At 44.6% G+C, this 23,155-nt stretch overlaps 2 protein-coding genes across 2 annotated transcripts in view; one reads left to right on the forward strand and one right to left on the reverse strand.

Moving 5' to 3' along the window:
* The window catches only part of LOC117402276 (dihydropyrimidinase-related protein 5), a 54,464-nt gene extending 50,534 nt beyond the window's left edge, over window positions 1–3,930 (reverse strand). Inside the window, exon 1 of the mRNA XM_034003256.3 lies at window positions 3,731–3,930. Coding sequence (XP_033859147.2) covers window positions 3,731–3,915 — 185 coding nt within the window. The 5' untranslated portion in view covers window positions 3,916–3,930. The remainder of the gene's footprint in view (window positions 1–3,730) is intronic.
* Window positions 3,931–16,206: 12,276 nt separating this feature from the next.
* LOC131737092 (uncharacterized) lies at window positions 16,207–21,936 on the forward strand. The gene is made up of 2 exons (XM_059023702.1): window positions 16,207–17,788; window positions 21,617–21,936. The coding sequence occupies exons 1-2, from the start codon at window positions 16,783–16,785 to the stop codon at window positions 21,622–21,624; spliced, it is 1,014 nt and encodes a 337-aa protein (XP_058879685.1). The 5' UTR covers window positions 16,207–16,782; the 3' UTR covers window positions 21,625–21,936.
* Window positions 21,937–23,155: the final 1,219 nt, after the last annotated feature.

Genomic DNA, 23,155 nt, shown 5'->3' on the forward strand with positions numbered 1-23,155 from the left:
AACCTTGTTGAGCATGCTATTATCACTCCCCCAGGTATCACGGTTCGAGAGAGACCTTACCAGATCCCAGAAATTCGACGAAGTGGCGTTAGCGAAGAGGTGCAGGCGATGCTCGAACTTGGGGTGATTGAGCCTTCCAGGAGCAAATGGTGCAGTTCAATTGTGATAGTCACCAAAAAGGACGGCACCAACCGCTTCCGCGTTGATTTCTGTAAGGTAAACGCTATTGCCAAGTTCGATGCATACCCCATGCCTCGGGTCGAAGAGCTTCTCAACAGACTGGGAATGGCGAGGTTCATCTCAACTTTGGACCTGACGAAGGGATACTGGCAGATCCTCTTAACCCGCAGTTCACAGGAGAAAACAGCATTTTCTACCCTTGATGGTATGTTTCATTTCATAACCATGCCGTTTGGGCTACATGGTGTGCCCGCTGCCTTTCAGAGACTAATGGACCAGTTCTTACACCCACATCGTGAGTATGCAGCAGCGTATATTGATGATGTGGTTATTCACAGCTCCAGCCGGCGAGCGCATATGGCTAGGCCCACGGTCATCCTGCAGTCTCTGAGGGTAGCTCGGCTGACAGTCAACTTGGGAAAATGGGCATTTGCCAAATTGGAAACACAATATTTGGGATTTATTAGGCAGTGTGGAGTGTGGGCAGCAGTGTGGAGTAGTGGTTAGGGCTCTGGACTCTTGACCGGAGGGTTGTGGGTTCAATCCCCAGTGGGGGACACTGCTGTTGTACCCTTGAGCAAGGTACTTTACCTAGATTGCTCCAGTAAAAACCCAACTGTATAAATGGGTAATTGTATGTAAAAATAATGTGATATCTGTATAATGTGAAATAATGTATAATGTGATATCTTGTAACAATTGTAAGTCGCCCTGGATAAGGGCGTCTGCTAAGAAATAAATAATAATAATAATAATAATAATAATAATAATAATAATAATAATAATATTATGGGACATGGGCAGGTGAAAGGCCAGGCTTTGATGGACGCGGCAATCCCAAAAAGTCCCAGGTGAGGTCTCTCCTCCACACCGACACAACCAGATGTTGGTCTGGGGGAGGTCATGCCCCAGCAGGTCGACGGAGTAGAACACCCAATCCTCTACATAAGTAAAAAAAATGCTTCCCCGGGAGCGCAACTACTCCGTCATTGAGAAGGAATGTCTGGCCATTAAATGGGCACTCAGACTTTGCGCTACTAACTATTTGGACATTCATTCAGTCTCGTCACTGACAATGCCCCACACAAGTGGTTAAGCACGATGAAGGATAGTAACGCCTGGATAACTTGGTGGTATCTGGCACTGCAACCCTTCATGTATTTCATGACACATTGTGCAGGGAAAGATCACCAAAATGCAGATTACTTCCCCTGGCTCCGCTCTGATTGGTAGGATATGTGACAGAAAGCGAATTAATTCGTGTCAACAATCTCCCGACCGACCTGTGAGGGCATGGTATAACAGAAACATTGTGCCCTGGACTGGGTGGTTTGACAGTTCATTCCAGGGTCAGTTGGAAGTCGGCCATCCAAAAAAGGGGCGAAGTCTGGATTGGAGGAGACGTGCTACTAAAGGGGGCGTGACTGAAGGTATATCAGGGGATGTGGCTGCACTACTGTTGTCACCGATTATTGTATTAAAATCACCACTTGCACTAGGAGCACTCACTATTGGACTTGTGATCATGTGTGTATAAAGTACTAAGGGACTGAACCCCGTGGTTCACCTACGCTATACACATCGTTGTGTAGAGCCAGGTATTATTATTTAAGGTTGCCAAACAAGCAACACAGCACAAATAAGAGCTGTTTTTCACCGTTAACTGTGTTGTGTTTGCTATTACTGAGCACTGCATCACCTCTACACCTGCGCACTGCAAACCACTTTGCCACAGTCATATATTTTTAACACAAAGCATATAATGTACGTCCCAGAGCTTCCACGTCACTCAGTGGGACAAGAGCTGACTGCTATGTCAAGATGTGCATTCATTCATCAAAGTCACTCATCAAAAAGTCCCAGAAAAATAGCAACAATCAGTACAGTACATTTATATCAAGCATCAATGATATACATCTCGCCGTCCTCTAAATAGAGAAATGTTTTTGTGACTTATGGAGTCTAGGCTGTACCCGGAATGCAGTCCAGCCCAGAACTGCATGCAGGGTGTGACCATTATCAGAGACAGTTATCTTTACATCATAGCCATTTCACAGCAGCAGCTAACATGCTGTACACGCTGCTTCGTGATCCTTAATAATTGTCCAAACACATGCCCTCACCAAATTTTGTAACATAAGCATGTTTTCAGAGACCGTGACATTTTTTTTTAGTACAAAGCCATGATTAAAAAGGGAAAAACTCTCACTTGTGTGCAAAAAGCACAATTGGTTGGTAGCGATGCACCATTTAAATAAACTATGGAGAGCCAAGACTTCTGCTATTTGAAAGCTTTCTGTATCCCAGGCCTAGCAATTCTAAATTTAAAGAAGAAAAAAGCCCACCCATCATTAAAGAGCCACAGCGAAAATTGCATCCGTGAGTTCAGATTTGACTTGCTGCTTTAGAAAGACCTTCCCCCCTCCCTCTCTATAGCTCAGCCACATTAGAACTCTGTTGATAAAATATACCAGTACTTACTCTGAGTCCACAGTGTAGTGTTGACTAGTCTTCAACCGTTCAAACGATTAATTAAATACTAGAACACTGCTTAAATTAATTAATGCAAAAAAAAAAAACCTTGCCCCTTTGTTTGTGAGAATAAAGCACAATGTGTCTTCCTTGGGCCACTGGCATGAATAAATCATTAGGTAAAGCAAAATAGGTCTCTTCTTTGACAAAAATGATTACTGAAAATATTCAGGTTTGCTACCCAAGCTAGTGTGCTTTATTCTACTTTGGTGTTTTAAAATGTTAACACTGGCTGTATTTGTAAAAGCAAACTTTTTGTTATATATATATATATATATATATATATATATATATATATATATATATATATAATGTATTTATTACAGCTGTGTTTAAACCACTTGCAAAGTTATATTTAATAATCCTTCTGTTCAGGGCACACCCTTCTTTCATTTAGACGTACAACCAACAATGGAACTGCCACTGAACTGCATAGACGACCCGGTTCCCAAGCACAATGTCCAGCAGTTCACGAGCACGCAAACCGATATATCTTTCAGCAGGCATCTGACACCAAACAGGGTAAATATACATACATTTATTTTTACAATATTAAATACATTGTTACTATTATACAGCATTGTTAATATCAATCAAAAGTATGTATTGTCGATAATATATATAACCTAAACAGCTGGCAAGCGCCTTCGGTACGCGTGACCAAAGATATCCATACACACCCTTTATGTTCATTTCTTAGTTCTTCAAAAAATGAATAAAATAACAAAAATGAATGTGCATTGTAGCTAAGCATACCCTGTATATATTTTCATGAAAGCATGTATCTGTACCCATGCATGTGTCATTCATGTATTGTATTTATTTATATATTGGGGTTACATATTTTCCAACTGCCTTTATTTCACTGCAAGAAGCAAACGCCTCCCCATTTCATCTGCTATAGTGTAATACCAATACCATTGACCGGCGAGGTAAAACGTTGCTGTTTTCCATCACTATAATTAAATACATCATGATTTCAAAACAGTTTCATATGTCTATAAAAAAGCTGATTTACCTCAGGTTGCTTATTTCCAATGCCGCCTTCTTGCTTCTTCCTTTTTCTGGAAACTGGTGACAACTGGCACGGGTAAACCTGCAGATGCTGCACTTGGCCAAAAACCAGAGCCTCCTCACAGCATCTTGACAAATGGCACGCGTACGTGAGAGAACAAAGAGCCAATCAAATAACGTTTCGACCATTCAGCTCAGCAAAATTAGCCAATATACAGACAGATGAGGCGGGTTGAAGCCATCGGGTTTGTTCCCATCGCTTGTCCCTTAGTTGTAGTTCTTAAACGTTCAGCGTGAACGGCACAAAGAAGAGTAGAACTACACATCACTAGACAGGCTGCAACGCAAAGTAGTCAAGTACCGTTCCGGTCGAACTGTACCTGATTGGTCACCAAGCGATTTTCTCAGGTAACTATGGTTACAGGATAGGGCGAGGTCAGCAAGCAACGAAAGCTCAGCTGGTTTACAAAATGATAGGGTAGTCGATTAAACAATGAAAATAAAGATGAGTCAAGGTTATTTGAGACCAGCCTGGTCAGTAGACTGTGTTAGGTGTGGAGACTGTATTCACAGTGATGTTTGATACAGCAGCATCTCCTGTATTCCTACATACTCATGACCATGTAAAATAAATGAATAAAGAAAGAAATACATATTTATTTATTGCATTTATATAGCACTTTTTATACAAAAGTATCGCAAAGCACTGTACAGTAAACGGCAGAAAACAAGAGCAAACCACAATACTGTAGAGATCCGTGCGTTTGTGTTTTTGTACTGTATTTCCACTGTGTTTGTGTACTGTAATTCCTGTACTGTAATTATGTTCCCTTGCCGCTCTGTATTTCCCGCCGTTTGCCTTTGTCTGTGTCTGTAATTCGAAGCCTGCGTGTTGTGCCTTTGGGTCTCCCTGTGATTGGTTGTTGTTTGTTTGTCCTTATTGGCTGTTGTTTGTCTGTGCCCATTGGTCCTAGTGTGAGGCTGAGGGCTGAGGACCAATGAAGTGTGTGTAAGCTCCGATACTCTATTAGCATAAAGGGGCGGAGCTAAGGTTATAAAAGGCGCGAAGAGAGCTGTGCTGCCGCAGCTATATTTGTATACTATGTCACTACATTTGTATACTATGGCAAAGATGACGCGTATGTTGACGTCAGGCCAGACTAGAGAGGACACAGACAACAGTGCTGGCCCTCCAGCACGATAGCAATTGTTATCTTTGCTTTTTATTTTCTCCTCTGTCTCTCCAATTCTTTCTCCCTGAACACCCAACCCCAAGTGAGTGGAACATTCAACTGGAATCTCGGTACATCTGCACATGAACTACTTTGTGTGCTTCCATACAAATATCCCTTTTAATCTGCATGTGAAGTGACTGTTCCATCCTTGTGTTTAAATGCAATTATACATTTTATAACACTCGTGCTACATAACCCCACATTATATCTCATGCACCAATACATATACACCAACATTAATACACCACACTCAACATATAGACATAAAATACACACGGACGAGGCACACTGCCACAGTCACACATGCAACTGCCACAATCAGACCATTTAAATAACAGATTTAAATAAGAGTATATACATAATAATAATACAAAAGCTTTAAATTTACATTAAAACCCACTAAGATAAGAAAGCCATTATATAAAAGTGCATTTTTAGTCTTGACTTAAAAACTGAACCGGTCCCAGCTTCCCTGACAAACGAAGCTGGGACTGTCACAGATATGTATACCTGCATGTTTTATTACGAGCTGCTGCAAAGCCAGTGAATGTGTAACAACTGCAGAACCAATTAACCAGTTCAGGAACCTAGTCTCCCTGAAAGCTTATTGCAGTTCGTTTTTTTTTTAAAACATTCTTCCCTACAAAAGTATTAAATATATTCAGGTATAATAAGTTACATGTTGACACCTCAAAAGACCAAAATTCATGGTGAGAAGAGGGGTCTCTGATTGACAGGAGAGGGGATCTATTCTTAAACTTGCCACCTATGCAGTTTACCAGATGAAGTGAACACCATCGTTGGCGGAACACCGGAGTATATACACGATTACAGGCTAGCCTGTGTACAGCCTTCCTTAGTGAAGCACAAACAGTTTTCATTTTTGTATGAAATATACCTTATCTGTGTACAAGATGATACCTTTTTCACACATATACCAGGACTAGGCCGGCTTACAGACTATCATCCCGCTCTGTCTTGATCCCCTGAAATCTCAATCCTCTCTCTACTCTGACCTCTGCAGCTCCTTACTAAGCCCACTGTCTAGAACAGGAGGGGCCACCTACAAGCTTACTGTAAGCGTGATGGAGATAACGGTTTCTTCTAAACCGCGGTTGGAAGTGGAATTGGTGAAATGAAGCATTTCCTCGGGGAGGGTGAATTTACCATTTGGGATGCTTTCATGATGAAAACATGTTTCCAAACCTGGAGGTTAAGCTTAAACAAATGCAACTTGGCAGCTCATTTATATTTAAAATGTGCCCGTTGTCTTCCACTACCAGTCACCTGGTATTTCCAGTGACATGAAGACTGAATTGTTGTCGCCATTCCATTAATCACGATGACACAGTGGTTCTTGATTTCCCAATTGCAGTAACAGTCTTGGATGCAGATGCTCATTCTATCTACCATGCTCCTTTGCTCCTCTCAAACTCTGGTATATATATATATATATATATATATATATATATATATATATATATATATATATATATATATATATATTCCCTCTGAAATCACTTTTCTGCCTTATCCCATTCTTTCCTAATTCCAAAACATGTTTTCCAAGGAATACTGTTATTTAAATCAACTGTTTGTTTCCATTAGTGGCCGGAGGGATACTAAAGCCAGATGCAAAGGTCAAATTTGTGCTATTTCAATGCTGTCACCGTGTTTTGGCAGGACAATACCTACAAAAGGTTTTCAATAAGAATACTTGATTGATTATGCTTTAAGTCTAAGGTATTGTGTTCAGCGTTGATTGATGCTGGTGACACACAAAAGACAAGTAGGCCTACAAAAACTGTTTCTTAAGAAAGAAAATATATAGCTGAAAGACACTAGACAGTGATCTATAAGAATACAAGGGAATTCTTATCTAAACTGCAAAAGAATACTCTCTTAAAACATTGTGCATAGAACTGACCCATTGTTCTGTCAGTTACCAAGATTTTCATCAAAGGAGTTTGAACTACAATACATGAATTGATTAGGTAGCATCTTAACACTCTTCAAAAATACCATCTTTGGAACCCCAGCCCCCCCCCCCCCCAATTCCTTTTTTCACAGCACAGTATTTAGAGTTGCATCTCTTTAAATGCAGAAAAGGTGTTTAGTATTCTGAACACTAAAAATCAATCATCTATAACATTGTAGACTCAGTTATAACATTAATAGATAAGCAGTACATCCATAACTTCAACACCAAAGCTAGTAATACATATAAACACTGGTGTTTTTAATGAGATGTGTTACATAAAAGGTGTTCTATAAACTAAAGATGATAATAATAATAATAATAATAATAATAATAATAATAATAATAATAATAATAATAATAATAATAATAATAATACATATACACTTTTGAAAGCTTTAAGAAAAACATGTATAACACAAGTTAGCACTAGACAACTAAATCATTTCAAATCTGCATGGAAGGATTAGCTTCATTCTTTTTCTTCTTGGATCACCCTGGCAAGCCAAATTATCATTTAGAGATTTATCAAATTAATTTATAGATATCTCTAAATATTTTAAGATATTGCTAAATATTTGAAAATATCTTCATATATTTAAAGCTACAATACATTTCCAGATATCTCAACATGATTTCCAGATATCTCTAAATGGTTTGTTAGTATAGCCCTGGTTATACCCTGGGTCTACAAGGTGCTAGAAATTTCAATATAATAACGCAGAAAGTCTAGAAAAGTCTAGAAAATGCTGGATTATAGGTGAAGATTCTTAGAGAGTATAAAAAGGTTAGGCATAGGATGATTGCTGTTATTACCGGTAAGTCAATATGGGAAAAAGTAAAGAGCTATCTGAAGACCTTAGGCAGAAAAACATTTATTGTCATAAAGCTGGAGAAGGATACAAGATTTCCAAGCATTCCCAATTGCAACTATTGTTTCTATTATCAAGAAGTACAAGACTCATGGTACTGTCACAACGCTCCCTCAGTCTGGAAGAAAGAAGGTTCTTGACCAAGAATAAGTAGAAGAATTGTGAGGGAGGTTAATAACAATCCAAGATTGACTGCCAAAGATATTCAAAGTGAATTGGCTGCAAGTGTGACTTGGGTTTCCATTTCAACATAGGTTGAGTATTGCATGGTGAAGGTCTCAAAGGTCGCACTCTTAGGAAAATGTCACAAGGACAATCACTTAAAGTTTGCAAAATGGCATTTGAATGATGGCTATGAATTGTGGTCGAAGGTTTTGTGGAGTGATGAAACAAAAGTTGTGAGCTAGTTTTTCCCCTAGTTTATTTGTACCTTTTATTGTTGTACTGGACTATTTGGCTGTCACTGTAGTTGCTGTTGTGTCTCGATGGCAGTGCGCTGTGTTTATAATTTTTTACAAAGGGAAACAGTGATGCAATTTGATTGCAGTTTTCTTTTTATTTATTTATTTTAATTTGGAATCCCCAATTGTGTTTTACCCCATTTTCTCCCCAATTTAAAATGCCCAATTTTAAGCCCGGCTCACCACTACAACCCTCACGCTGACTCAAGAGAGACGAAGATAAACACACGCATCCTCCGAAATGTGTGTGATCAGCCGTCCGCTTCTTTTCACACTGCAGGCCCGCCATGCAGCTACCTCAGAGCTACAGCGTCAGAGGACCACGCAGCTCTGGGCCGCTTGTAGGCAGGCCTGCAGGCGCCCAGCCAGTCTACAGGGGTCACTGGTGCGCAGTGAGCCGAGGACACCCTGACCGACCTAAGCCCTCCCCACCCCGGGCGGCGCTCGGCCAATTATGTGCCGCCCCCTGGGAACTCCCGTCCACAGCCGGCAGTGGAATAGCCTGCACCCAAAACGGTGCCATCCAGGCTATAGGACGCATCCTGCGCTCCACGTGGAGAGCCTTTACCGGATGCGTCACTCAAGAGCTCCGATTGCAGTTTTCTAATGTGACAATGTAGGAAAGAACAAAAATGCAGCACTCTGATAGGCTGAAACAGCATGTTGACGCAGAGTTGCTATCGGCATGAGATGGGATGTCAGTGTACTTCAGTTTTGGTACCATGTGAAAGATTTCTGGGGACGCTCCTGCACATGACCCACCCACGCTCATCCACAAAACACCAAACTAAGTGATAATTTAGCTCCAGTAGGCGCTCTGTTTTGAAAGTTTTGGCACCAGTTTTCAAAAAGATTTGTACTACTGCAGCTGCATGTTTTGGACTTTCTGCTGAAAACTGAACATTTGAGATGTTTGACAGGTAAGATTTATGGAATTATTAGTAACCACTTTAACAGTTCTATCGAGCATATACTATAGCACCTAATTATATGACATGGGAAAAAGCTGGGGTGATTTGGGAAGCAATACTACAACATTTAGTAATAATAAAAGAAAACTACCAAATTCTTTGACATACGTTTTGCCTAGAAAAAAATTATATTTAAGATATTTTGAGAGAGACTTGGTCAATAAATTGCATATGTTGCTTATGAGTAGTTATAGCTATTGAATCTCTGTGGTTTGCTTTCTATTTCAGGGTTGAATCAATCTAATGCAGAGCACACATGGTGTGGGTTTAGCAACATCAGTCAAAGAGGGTTGGAGTTAGGAAGGGATAAATATGAGAGCCAAATGTGCAGGTCAGATTAGAACAGAAGAACAGGCTGTGAAGAATATCAAGACATTGCACACTGGTCAGACTCTCTGCCATGCGGCTTACTACTGTAGGAAAGAGGAATCAGGCCTGTGCACCAGTTGTTGTTTCTGCTGTACCACTAAAAAAAGTGTCGACACTGATATTAGGTTAATTGGTACAAATATAAGTAAACTAATAATTATATATAAGTATATATTTATATATTAGTATATATACAGTGCCTATAGAAAGTCTACACCCCCTTGAACTTTTTTCACATTTTGTTGTGTCGTGCCTCAGAGTTTCATGCATTTAAATGAGGATTTTTTTCCACTTATCTACACACCATACTCCACACTGTTAAGGGGAAAAAAGTTTTTACTGAGAAAATAATTATATATTAAAAATACAAAACTGAAAGATCATAATTGGAAAAGTCTCCACCCCCTGAGCTAATACTTGGTGGAAGCACCTGTGGCAGCAATTACAGCTGTGAGTCTCTACCAACTTTGCACACCTAGATTTGGCAATATTTGACCATTCTTCTTTACAAAACTGTTCAAGCTCTGTCAAGTTCCTTGGGGAGCACTGATGGACAGCAATCTTCAAGTCATGCCACAAATTTTCGCTTGGATTTAGGTCGGGGCTCTGACTGGGCCACTCAAGGACATTTACCTTTTTGTTCCTTAGCCACTCCAGTGTAGCTTTGGCTGTGTGCTTTGGGTCATTGTCAGGCTGAAAGGTGAACTTCCGTTCCAGTTTCAGCTTTCTTGCAGAGGGCAGCAGGTTTTCCTCAAGGACTTCTCTGTACTTTGCTCCATTCATTTTCCCTTCTATCCTGACATCTCCCTCCCAACTAGAAAGGGTGCTGTGTAAGAGGGAAGGTATGCTGCCTCCTAGATCTGCCACCTTGGTGGTAGGTGGAAACCGGAAGGTGACCATATTAGGAGGGGCTCGTAGCTGCAAGTAGCTCAGGACGATTCCATTGCAGTCAGCTGCGGGGCAGCCCTCTATTGGAGAAACCATGGCGACGCGTTGATTGCAGGGAGGAGTTTGCTGGGTACAAAGGGGAAGCAGCTACGTCAGTAACTCCCCTTGCGCTGAGAAAGTGAAACGACCGGCCGGAGCTAGTGTTTGTTTTCTATTTTGGTGTTACGTGTTTTGTTTGTGTTTTTGTAGAGGAGCCGGGGGACGGGAGGCTGTAGCCGGAGAGCCAGCTTTAACCCCAGAGCACTCCCCTCACCACACAGCACAACACCGCACAGCGCACGCACCATGATCCCTGGAGGAAAAGAGCACAGTTTTCGTGCACGGAAGATTGTGGTTAACGGAGTGTCTTTTTGTTTACTTTTTGGACCCTGAACCCTTTGTTGTTTTGCCCCAATACCATCGTTGGTAGCGGGGCTTATTAGTGTTTTGTTTCAGGATTACTTTTTGAACTTTTTGTTGGATTTAATAAAAACTGATTATTATTGGGAAACGGCAGCCTGGACATTACTCTCTTTTTGCACTGCACCAGTCATTCTTACCACAGTGACCCAGTCCCTGCCGATGAGAAACATCCCCATAACATGATGCTGCCACCACCATCCTTCACAGTAGGGATGGTGTTCTTTGGGTGATGCGCTGTGTTGGGTTTGCGCCAAACATAACGCTTTGCATTTAGGCCAAAAAGTTCCATTTTAGTTTTGTCAGACCACAAAACTTTTTGCATACTTCAAACAGGATTCAAGGTGGGCTTTCTTGAGTAATGGCTTCCTTCTTGCCACCCTACCATACAGGCCAGATTTGTAGAGTGCTTGGGATATTGTTGTCACATGCACACTTCGACCAGTCTTGGCCATAAAAGCCTGTAGCTCTTGCAAAGTTGCCATTGGCCTCTAGGCAGCCTCTCTGATCAGTCTCCTTCTTGCTCGGCCATCCAGTTTTGAGGGATGGACTGATCTAGGCAGGTGCCTGTGACAGGATTGACCGAGGTTTGAGACTCAGAGACAGTATAAAAGTTCAAAAATAAAGTTTTTAATAAACAAAAATACAAAATAAACCAGCACGAGGGCCAAACAAAAAGGTATAAACATAAAACAAACACAAAGCAAAAAGCAAAACTTACAAAAAATAAAGGTTTCCAGGCTGGGCGTTGCCTTCACTGGAACAGAAAAACAAACTGAAAACACAGCACAAACAAAACACTCCTACTCCTTCTCCTTCTGGAACTCCTTCTGGAACTCCTTCTGGAACTCCTTCTGGAACTCTCTCTACAACTCTCTCTCCTAGCCAGGGCCTCTCCCCTGGCTTTTATCCCCTGTGGCTGGAGCCCAATTAATCAATAATTGCTAATTAGTCAATTAGGGCTCCAGCCACATTCTCACATGTTTTCCTGGCAGGGAGGAATTTTAACCCCCTCCCTGCCAGTCCCAACCATGATCATAAAGACGGGGCAGTCCCCCGTCACAGTGCCACACACTTTCCACTTAATAATCATCTTGACCGTGCCCCAAGGGATATTCAAGGCCTTTGATATTTTTTTAACCCATCTCCTTATCTGTGCCTTTCACAACTTTGACCCGGAGTTCTTTTGAAAGCTCCTTGGTGCTCATGGTTGAGTCTTTGCTTTGAAATGTACAGCCCAGCAGAGGCAACCTACAGGAACTGCTGAATTTATCCTGAAATCATGTGAATCGCTACAATTTAACACAGGTGGAGGCCACTTAACTTGGTGTGTGATTGGTTACACCTGAGCTAATTTAGGATTGCTATTACAAGGGGGGTGGACACTTATCCAACCAAGCTATTTCAGTTTTTATTTTTAATTAATTTTCTACAGATTTCTAGAACACTTTTTTCACTTGGAAGTTGTGGGGTAGGATGTGTAGATAAATAAATAAAAAAAAATATTTTAATGCATTTTAATTCCAGGCTATAAGGCAACAGAAGGTGAAAATTTTGAAAGGGGCTATAGACTTTCTATTGACACTGTATATATATATATATATATATATATATAGCACCAAAAGAAACTTATCACTATTATAACACGTTTATTTTGGAAAAAAAATAAGGTCTATAAATGATGGACATTGACGAAATGTTTTTGGTTTCTTTTTAATCACTCGGTCATTCATCCTTGACCATGACACGCTTGAGTGACTATGACTGAAGCACATGCACTTAATCACCTAATTAGTGAGACAGTTGATTGGACACTGGATATGGAGTGATTTCAGCTGTTGAATTGCTTTGAATAAAAGCAATAAAGAAAATCACAGAAAAAAAAACAAAACAATATGCCACGTCTGTCAAGAGAGCAGTGCTTTCGTGCAATCGGCATGTTGGAGGCTGGACTAGGGCAGCGTACTGTGGCTCGCAGTCTTGGGTGCTCACAGCCAGTAATTTCAAACCTGGCGAGACGGTATAACCAGACACACTCTGCCACGAACCAGAGTCTGTCATTTTGCGATCACATCTAGTATATTCTATCCAAATATAAGTGATAAGTTTCTTTTGATGCTGAAATATAAGTGATATGTGTCTTTTGATGCTCAAATATAAGTGATACATTTCTTTCGATGCTCAGTATATATACAGGAACATAGGTTAGACCTTAAAGATGGTTAATATTCAATTTTTTTTCTTGCAGAATACCAATACAGCATGGCTGGTCCTGTTACAAAACACTACTGTTTCATTGGTATGAGACCTCTTTAGCAGCGTGGCAGGGTAGAATCCCTGCCGATGTGCCGGTATGTGTGTGTGGGGGGCGGGAATATTGGGTGGCAGGGTGCCTTTTGTTTTGTTAAATGTGTATTGTTTAAAGTTTCTACCATGTTATTGTTGTTTATTAGTTTAATAAAATGAGCGCATTTGCATCTCACGCCACAGTCCTTGTATTTGTCTGTATTTCCTGGTCTGTGACGTCACCACCAAGTTCTTTTGTTGTACACCCCAGCTGGATAGTCACTGCTGGACTGTCTCTGCCTGAACATCCTCCTTGTTAATATGAAGACCACTTACTATTCCTTTCTGCTGCACAGTTTACAACATGCTAGCTCTGTGTGTGTGCGCGTGTGGTCCCATTTTATACCTGCCAAACCAATGTATATGTTACTGCCATGCTGTGGAAAAACACCAAGGGCATGCAGGCCACATCTATGAGGGCTGTTGATAACACAGCAAAGTTGGGACTTTCTTAAATGCTTTGCTCAAACAATTCCTTTTCTTCTATCTATGTATTATCTAATAGCTATTACAGTATTAGCTTCACTGATGATAAGGGTACCCAAAAGTTTGGTTTGCTTCTGTACTGTGAATAGATGTCAACTTTCAGACACAACAGATCTGGTCAGTTCCAGGTAGGGCCATTTTTTTGTGAAAAAGCCACTGGCTTATTCCATTCCATTCCTGTTCCAAGGGTTTGAACACATTTGGGAAAATTATCTTTTGCATATTATTATTATTATTATTTGTTTATTTAGCAGACGCCTTTATCCAAGGCGACTTACAGAGACTAGAGTGTGTGAACTATGCATCAGCTGCAGAGTCACTTACAACTACGTCTCACCCGAAAGACAGAGCACAAGGAGGTTAAGTGACATGCTCAGGGTCACACAATGAGTCAGTGGCTGAGGTGGGATTTGAACCGGGGACCTCCTGGTTACAAGCCTGTTTCTTTAACCACTGGACCACACAACCAAGAGTTGAAAACGATTTCCAACACATCATAGTATGAATTTGGAATTTGATCACCGTGTAACAATTTTTTTTTTTTTTTTGGTTCCTGGGTAGTAAGTGTTATTTCCTAATTGCTTATGCCTCAAAAGTATAGAAAATGGCTATTATTCCCCACAAACGTTGCTTTTGTGACCAGGACAGTGATATTTTGAAATTTACCTATTTTCCAGAACATTCCAGATAGATTCAGTGCGGAGTAAACTTGGAGTAACTTCTAGAACTTTCCAGTAATATAAATAGTAGTATAAATACAGGGGCCTTAAGCCCACCAGTTCAGTTTAGTTCCAGCTGCCTAAGTGGATACATATCTGCATTTTTCTGAGATGGCATCAAGGTCATAGGAGACTTCAAAATGGTGGCATTCCTGATGGGTCTCCAAGGCGGTTTTACCAAGTTTCCCTGCTATCTTTGCCTTTGGGACAGCAGTGACACCAAGGCGCACTACCACAGGCGGAACTGGCAACAGCGGACCGAGTTCTCTGTGGGGAGGAACAACGTCAAGTGGGAGCCACTGGTGGACCCCCGGAAGGTGCCGATGCCACCACTGCACATCAAATTGGGCCTTATGAAACAATTTGTCAGAGCTCTAGATAAGGAGTTGGCAGCCTTCAAGTACCTTCAAGACTTCTTCCCTAAGCTGTCTGAGGCAAAGGCCAAAGCCGGTGTCTTCGTCGGACCACAGATAAAGAAGATCCTGGAGTGCAATGAATTCCCCAAGAAGCTCACTAGTAAGGAGAAAGTGTCTTGGAACAGCTTTGTCGCAGTGGTTCGGGGCTTCCTGGGCAATCACAAGGCCGAAAACTATGTGGAGCTGGTTGAGACTCTGGTGAAGAACTAGGGCACAATGGGCTGTAGGATGTCCCTCAAAGTCCATATCCTTGATGCTCATCTTGATAAATTCAAGGAGAACATGGGAGCGTACTCGGAGGAGCAAGGCGAGCGCTTCCACCAGGATATACTGGACTTTGAACGCCACTACCAAGGACAGTATAACGAGAACATGATGGGAGACTACATTTGGGGGCTGATTCGTGAAAGTGATTTACAGTATAATCGTAAATCTCGAAAAACTACTCACTTCTAAATCTTTTGTAGTCATTTTTGTATTACTTTAGTATAAATACATGTTAATTTGGATTCATATGTTGTTTTTTTCTGACTTTATGTGAACGAAAAGACACAAATTCGCCCGTTTTCTCATTGGAAATAGGTAAATTTCAAAATATCACTGTCCTGGTCACAAAAGCAAAGTTTGTGGGGAATAATAGCCATTTTCTATACTTTTGAGGCATAAGCAAGTAGGAAATAACACTTACTACCCAGGAACAAAAATTGTGTTACATAGTGTAATCTTTCTTTCTCTGGTTTTAAAGATTGTTATTTATTCTGTCCTTTGATCTCTGTAAGCTGCTGATTAAGTTTGGACCGCACATGTTTTTACTGTGTTCGTGTTTTGTGATTTCGTTTTGTGTGTTCTTTTTTTATTGTTTTACAGGACCCCTTTGTAAATGAGGCCTCAGTTTCAATGGGTAAATCTGCTGGTTAAATAAATATAGTTAAATAAATAATTAAATAAAAAGCAATGCCACAGAAGGCCTCTGGCGCCAATGTCTAATGCTAGGATGTGGTGCTGTGGTCTCCAACCATGGCCCTGGAGAGCCTCAATCCTGCAGGCTTTATAGGTGTCTTTACGTCATTAATGACTAAAGATCTGGAACACTGTGACAGAAATACAATGAGTTCTGGTGATAAATCTTCCTCCCGACCTGTGAGGGCGCTAAAGAACGGGAGGAGAAGTATCTGGAAGGGCTGGCCTGACAGTTCGTTTCCGGGACCGGAAAGTGGGTCAGCCTGGAAGGAAGCGAGACTCTGTTGTAAGACCGTATTGATTTGATAGGTAAACGAGGGGCAGCTGCAAGTAAAAGGCAGCTGCAACCGTTTACCTAGATATCATGCGGGATTACATATAGGGGCCGGGGTAACGCTGTTCTTTTCCTTCGTTTGGGTTAAACCAAGGACCGAGAAGGACCTAAAAATCTGTTCTGCTCTAAAAGAGCTGTGTGTGTGTGTTTGTGTGCTGGAGTGGCTGAAAACTAACTGTCTGTCTTGTTTCCGAATCACCAGACAGCTAGAACATATCCGGAGCTGTCGCACTGGGCGAACACAAGCCGGATCACCTCCTCACGTACTGTCACAACGTCCTGTGTATTCACTCACCACAATCACGACTGCACGCACCCGAGACGGGTGACCGTATTCTTGTTTCTTTTGTTCAGGACTGTATCCTGTGTTTTGTCAGCCCGAGCTTTACACATCGTTGTGTATTGCCGGGCTTATTATTTTGAGCACTAGACCAGTGCTGGCAAATAAAGCCTATTTTTCCACTGGACTACCGTTGTCTGCTCATTACTCCTGCACCGCATCACTGCTACACAGCTACCCCTCACCACCCACTTTGCCACACGTGGTGTCAGAAACGGGACCATGGACCGCGACGCGCTGGCGGAGCTGCTGCAGGCACTGGAGAGCAGACGGGACGCAGAGGAGAGAAGGAGGGAGGAGCGCTATACAGCGCTCATTGAACGGGTAGGACTGGCCGTGGCTGCGGTAACGACCCCGACTACAACACCGGTGATGTCGCCCCCAAAGGCACGGGCGATGAAGATGTCGGCGGAGGATGACCCGGAGGCGTACTTGGTGGCATTCGAGCGGCTGGCTACCGCGGCGGCTTGGCCGCGGGAGTTCTGGGCCAGCCAATTGGGACCCTGCCTGATTGGGGAGGCTCAGGCAGCTTACCAGGCCATGAGTGACCAGCACGCCACCGAGTATGACCTGGTCAAGCAGGCTATCCTCCGCCGACTCAACATTACTACCGAGACCCACCGGGCGCGGTTTCGGGAGTACCGGAGAGCCCCGGAGACACGCCCCAGGGTGGTTGCGGAGAGGTTGTGCGACCACATGGTGCATTGGCTGACCCCCGGGAAGAAGACCGTCCAGCAGATGGGGGAAGCCATTGTGGTAGAACAGTTCTGCCATGTGGTCGGCGCCGAAACCCAGGCGTGGATACGGCGCCACAACCCCGACACCCTGGAGGAGGTGGTCAAATTGGCCGAAGATTTTGAGGACTCCCTGACCTCTGCCCGGATCGGGATCCTGTCCGCCCCTGCCCTTCGGAGCAGCCGCGCTCTCTCTCCCTCTCCTCCAACATCATCGCCACCACCCCCCTCGTTCCAGGGACCCAGACCTCCCAGAGCACCGACCCCATTGGGCCCCCTTGCCTCCCCCCCATGGAGATCAAGGTTGGCCCCCAGCTGGGGTAGAGGTGCTGCCCCTGCCCCGTTGCCATACCAGCAGCGGGACAGATTTCTAACCCATGCCCCCTCTGTCCCTCCTATCTGTTTTAGGTGCCACCAGCCGGGACATCTGGCCAGGTCATGCCCCGCTGCCATGGAGTGTGACGTGGCCGCGTGCAATTGGGCACCTGAGACTGGTAAGCGTGGGGAAAATGGTCGGGAGGGGCCTTGTCTGATTAATGTGGTGTTAGGGAATGTGAAAACCCACGCATTAGTGGACACAGGGTGTGAGCAAACCTTGATTAGGACAGCTCTCCTGGGCGGTGTGTCGTGGCGGCCACGAGGTCAGGTGGCCATCTCCTGTATCCATGGAGACACGGCGGCATACCCCACATTAAAAGTATATTTATCGGTAGGACCGATAAAACGTCACCTGGTAGTTGGGGTGGCGGAAAGGTTGCCACACCCAGTTATTCTGGGCCGAGACTGGCCAAAATTCAAAGAATTGATGGAAAAAATGGCAGTCTCAGCCACACACGTAAACGTGGCAGAAAAAAAAAAAAGAAGGAACGGATTGGTGATGTGTTTCCTTTTCACACTGAAATGTTTTCCCCTCTTTTCCGTCCTAGAAAAACGAATAAGGAGAGACGGACCGCAAAATGGGAGGGAGCGTTGTTGAGACAAGGCTGGGGTCTGGTGGGAGAGTGCTGCAATGGTAACAAACGCCAGTCGAAGGGAGTGGGAACGCAGTGTGACCGAGAGAGCGAGGTTACTGGACCGACTAGAGCAGATGTTATTCCAGCCCCTCTCGATGTACCGGACCCGTGGTACTCAAGCGCGGACCTAGTGTGGGGCCAACATAACGACCCGTCACTGGTGCACGCTTGGGGACAGGTCCGGTCCATTGAAGGTAAGGATGTTGACGGCGCTGGGGCGCTAGTATATCCACACTTCAGTATCAAGGGGCAATTACTGTATAGGGTAAACCTAGCCGCGGGCACAGGACAGCCTGTAACACAATTGTTGGTTCCCCCGTCTTGTCGGCTGGAGGTCATGAGGCTGGCGCATGATATCCCTTTTGCGGGGCACCTCGGAGCCGAGAAGACGAGGGAACGGATATTGGCTCGATTCTATTGGGTAGGTCTTCATACTGATGTGTCGAAATATGTAGCCACATGCCCAGACTGCCAGCGAGTAGCGCCGGGTCGAGTGCGCCCCGCCCCTTTGGTCCCACTGCCGATTATTTCCACTCCTTTCGAGCGCATTGCAATGGACATAGTCGGCCCTTTGCTACCTTCTGACTCCGGGTATACGCACATTTTAGTAGTGGTGGATTATGCAACGCGATACCCGGAGGCAGTTCCATTGAGGTCCACTAGTGCCGCTGCAATAGCCACCGAGTTAGCACAGATTATGGCCAGAGTAGGGATCCCCAAGGAGATTTTGACCGATCACGGAACTAATTTTTTGTCCAATACGTTACAGCAGGTGTACAAAATATTAAAAATACGTCCCATCAGGACGTCCGTTTATCATCCACAATCGGACGGTCTGGTGGAACGTTTTAATCAGACCTTAAAGTCGATGCTGAGGCGATTTGTAACACAAGAGCAGAAACATTGGGCATCACTTCTCCCCTACCTCCTTTTTGCAGTGAGAGAAGTGCCGCAGAGTTCAACGGGGTTCTCCCCCTTTGAGCTCCTGTACGGCCGGCAGCCTCGCGGCATTCTCGACCTGCTGAGAGAGGGGTGGGAGGAGCACAAAGGCTCGTCTAAAAATGTGGTGAAGTATGTGCTCCTACTCAGAGATCGCCTGGATTTGGTCGGTCGTTTGGCCCAAGACAACCTCAGATCGGCTCAGCACCGACAAGAGCAGCATTATAACAAAAATGCACGGATTCGAACCTTTCGACCAGGGGACAAGGTAATGCTGCTACTTCCCTCATCAGAGTCAAAACTGTGTGCTAAATGGCAGGGGCCGTATGAGGTGATTCGGGCTATAGGGAAAGTAAATTATGAAATTAGACAGCCCGATCGCCGGAATGAACGTGAAATTTACCACATTAATTTGTTGAAGCCCTGGCAGGCAAGAGAGGTCTTATTTATAGCCCCAGGCAATATGGAGGATGATTTAGGTCCCTGTCCAGAGACCCCGAGCACAAGAGCGATTTCAATGGGGGAACAATTAGTTCCGGATCAGCAAAGAGAGCTGCGTAAGCTTATTGAGGAGTTCAGTGATGTTTTTTCTGATGTGCCCGGCAGGACGAACTTAGTTGAATATGACATTATCTCTCCTCCAGGTGTCACAGTGCGAGAGAGACCGTACCGGATCCCGGAAAGTCGACGAAGTGGCGTTCGCAAAGAGGTATGGGATATGCTCGAGCTTGGAGTGATTGAACCTTCCAGGAGCGAGTGGTGCAGTCCTATTGTAATAGTGGCTAAGAAGGACGGCACCAACCGCTTCTGCGTAGATTTCAGAAAGGTGAATGCTATTGCCAAGTTCGATGCGTATCCCATGCCTCGGGTCGACGAACTTTTAGACAGACTGGGAAAAGCGAGGTTTATTTCCACTCTGGACCTGACGAAGGGATACTGGCAAATCCCTCTAACCCGCAGCTCCAGAGAGAAAACCGCATTTTCAACACCAGAGGGGCTGTTCCACTTTAAAACCATGCCATTTGGGCTACATGGTGCGCCCGCTGCCTTTCAGAGACTGATGGACCAGGTTTTACGCCCACATCATGAATATGCAGCAGCGTATATTGATGACGTGGTGATTTACAGCTCCACCTGGCGAGAGCATTTGGCTAGGGTTGCAGCCGTTCTTCAGTCTCTAAGGGCAGCCCGGCTGACAGCTAACTTGAGGAAATGTGCGTTTGCCAAGACAGAGACTCAATATTTGGGATTTTTAATGGGGAATGGAAGGGTGAGACCTGTGGTCACCAAAATCCAGGCTTTGGTTGATGCGGCGATCCCCAAAACCAAGACTCAGGTGAGGTCACTACTGGGCTTAGCCGGTTATTACCGCCGCTTCATCCCCGAGTACGCCACAGTGGTTAACCCGTTAGTCGACCTCACCAAAAAGAGTGCGCCAAATTTAATTAAATGGTCAGCTGAGTGTCAGGGGGCGTTTGATACGATTAAGCGTAAACTTTGCCAGGCCCCCACTCTTATTACCCCAGATTTCACCAAGAGATTCATCCTCCACACCGACGCCTCGGATGTAGGGTTGGGTGCAGTCTTGTCCCAAAAAGTAGCTGGAGTAGAACACCCGATATTGTACATAAGCAAAAAAATGTTACCTCGGGAACGCAACTACTCCGTAGTCGAAAAAGAGTGTTTAGCCATTAAATGGGCTACTCACTCTTTACGATACTACCTGCTGGGACACTCATTTGATCTTGTCACAGACCACGCCCCACTCAAGTGGTTAAGCACAATGAAGGACAGCAATGCCCGGATAACTCGGTGGTATCTGGCATTGCAGCCCTTCATGTACCATATGGTACACCGTGCGGGGAAAGACCACCAAAATGCGGATTATTTTTCCCGGGAGGGGGGAGCAATGGGAAAGGTAGATTTAGCCGAGTGTTCCTTCGGCTCCACTCTGAGCGGTGGGATATGTGACAGAAATACAATGAGTTCTGGTGATAAATCTTCCTCCCGACCTGTGAGGGCGCTAAAGAACGGGAGGAGAAGTATCTGGAAGGGCTGGCCTGACAGTTCGTTTCCGGGACCGGAAAGTGGGTCAGCCTGGAAGGAAGCGAGACTCTGTTGTAAGACCGTATTGATTTGACAGGTAAACGAGGGGCAGCTGCAAGTAAAAGGCAGCTGCAACCGTTTACCTAGATATCATGCGGGATTACATATAGGGGCCGGGGTAACGCTGTTCTTTTCCTTCGTTTGGGTTAAACCAAGGACCGAGAAGGACCTAAAAATCTGTTCTGCTCTAAAAGAGCTGTGTGTGTGTGTTTGTGTGCTGGAGTGGCTGAAAACTAACTGTCTGTCTTGTTTCCGAATCACCAGACAGCTAGAACATATCCGGAGCTGTCGCACTGGGCGAACACAAGCCGGATCACCTCCTCACGTACTGTCACAACGTCCTGTGTATTCACTCACCACAATCACGACTGCACGCACCCGAGACGGGTGACCGTATTCTTGTTTCTTTTGTTCAGGACTGTATCCTGTGTTTTGTCAGCCCGAGCTTTACACATCGTTGTGTATTGCCGGGCTTATTATTTTGAGCACTAGACCAGTGCTGGCAAATAAAGCCTATTTTTCCACTGGACTACCGTTGTCTGCTCATTACTCCTGCACCGCATCACTGCTACACAGCTACCCCTCACCACCCACTTTGCCACAAACACATGTTTATCTTGAATAAATTTAAACCAATCATTGTTTCAATTAAGTAACTGAGAGCTCGGTTGAAATGAAAACCAGAAGACCCTGTAGCTCTCCGGGACCAGGGTTGGAGACCCCTGCCGTAGAGTATGTAGAGCAGTAGACAGGGAAACCCTCCAGGAATCCTGGTGACTAGTCCTCATTAGGATTCTCCTCACTTGGTATTACTGGTGTTTCATTTTATCAAATAAAGGTAGCCCATGGCAAGAATCCTTGAAGACTGAACTAGAGACAGAACTGGAGGAAAAAAAGCAGGCTGCCCTCTGCACCCCACCAAGAAGAGAACACAAGAGAGACAAGAGGTCAGCTGACAAACAGGTGCCCAGAGGACAGCTGAAACTGCAGGAAACACAGACAACAGATGACCTGAGTGCCAGCTTACTGCCTCTAATGTCAAGGAGTGCTTGGAGTCACTTACAATAGGACCTTGGTTTTACATCTCATCCAAAAGGACAGTGCACAAGGAGTTTAAGGGGCACACATTTAACCCCTCCTGTGACCCCTGGGCTTTTGTAAGGGGGCACCCATTTAACCCCCTTGGTGACCCCTGAGCTTCTGTGAGAGGTTGTTCGTTTAACCCCCTTGGTGACCCCTTGGCTTCTGTGAGGCGGTGCCCGTTTAACCCCCTTTCCACCCTCTAAGCCTGGTGGCACTGGGAATGCCAGCTGGGGTGGTGGCGCTGGGCACTCCGGCAGGGGCTGTGCTGGCAATAGCGACGTTGTATCCTCTGGACGTGTGGGCGCTGGACCCTCGGGACGTGCAGACGCTGTATCCTCTGGAAGTGCGGGCGCTGGACCCTCTGGACGTGCAGCTGGTTTTCGCCATGCTACCCTCAGCAGCAGGTATAACGGCTGATCAGGTTGTCATGGCACTGGCTCCTTCCCCTCTGGTTCTGGAGACGGCAATGGCTCCTCCCCTTTTTGCATTGGAGAGGGCAACGGCTCCTCCCTTTTTTGGTGCTGGAGATGGCAATGGCTCCTCCCTCACTGGATCTGGAGACAGCATTGGCTCCTCCTTTGTCTGCCTTTAGGAGTGACCACTCCTCCTCCTTTAACTTTTTTGGGCAGGTGGCAACTCCTCTTCATCCTGAAGGGGGTGAACTCTCCACAGGTAAGGCACCAACCTTGGTCCTCCAGGAGGGTGTCTACACTGTCCCAG

Source organism: Acipenser ruthenus, chromosome 5, assembly GCF_902713425.1.
Source record: "Acipenser ruthenus chromosome 5, fAciRut3.2 maternal haplotype, whole genome shotgun sequence".
Taxonomy (NCBI): Eukaryota; Metazoa; Chordata; class Actinopteri; order Acipenseriformes; family Acipenseridae; genus Acipenser; species Acipenser ruthenus.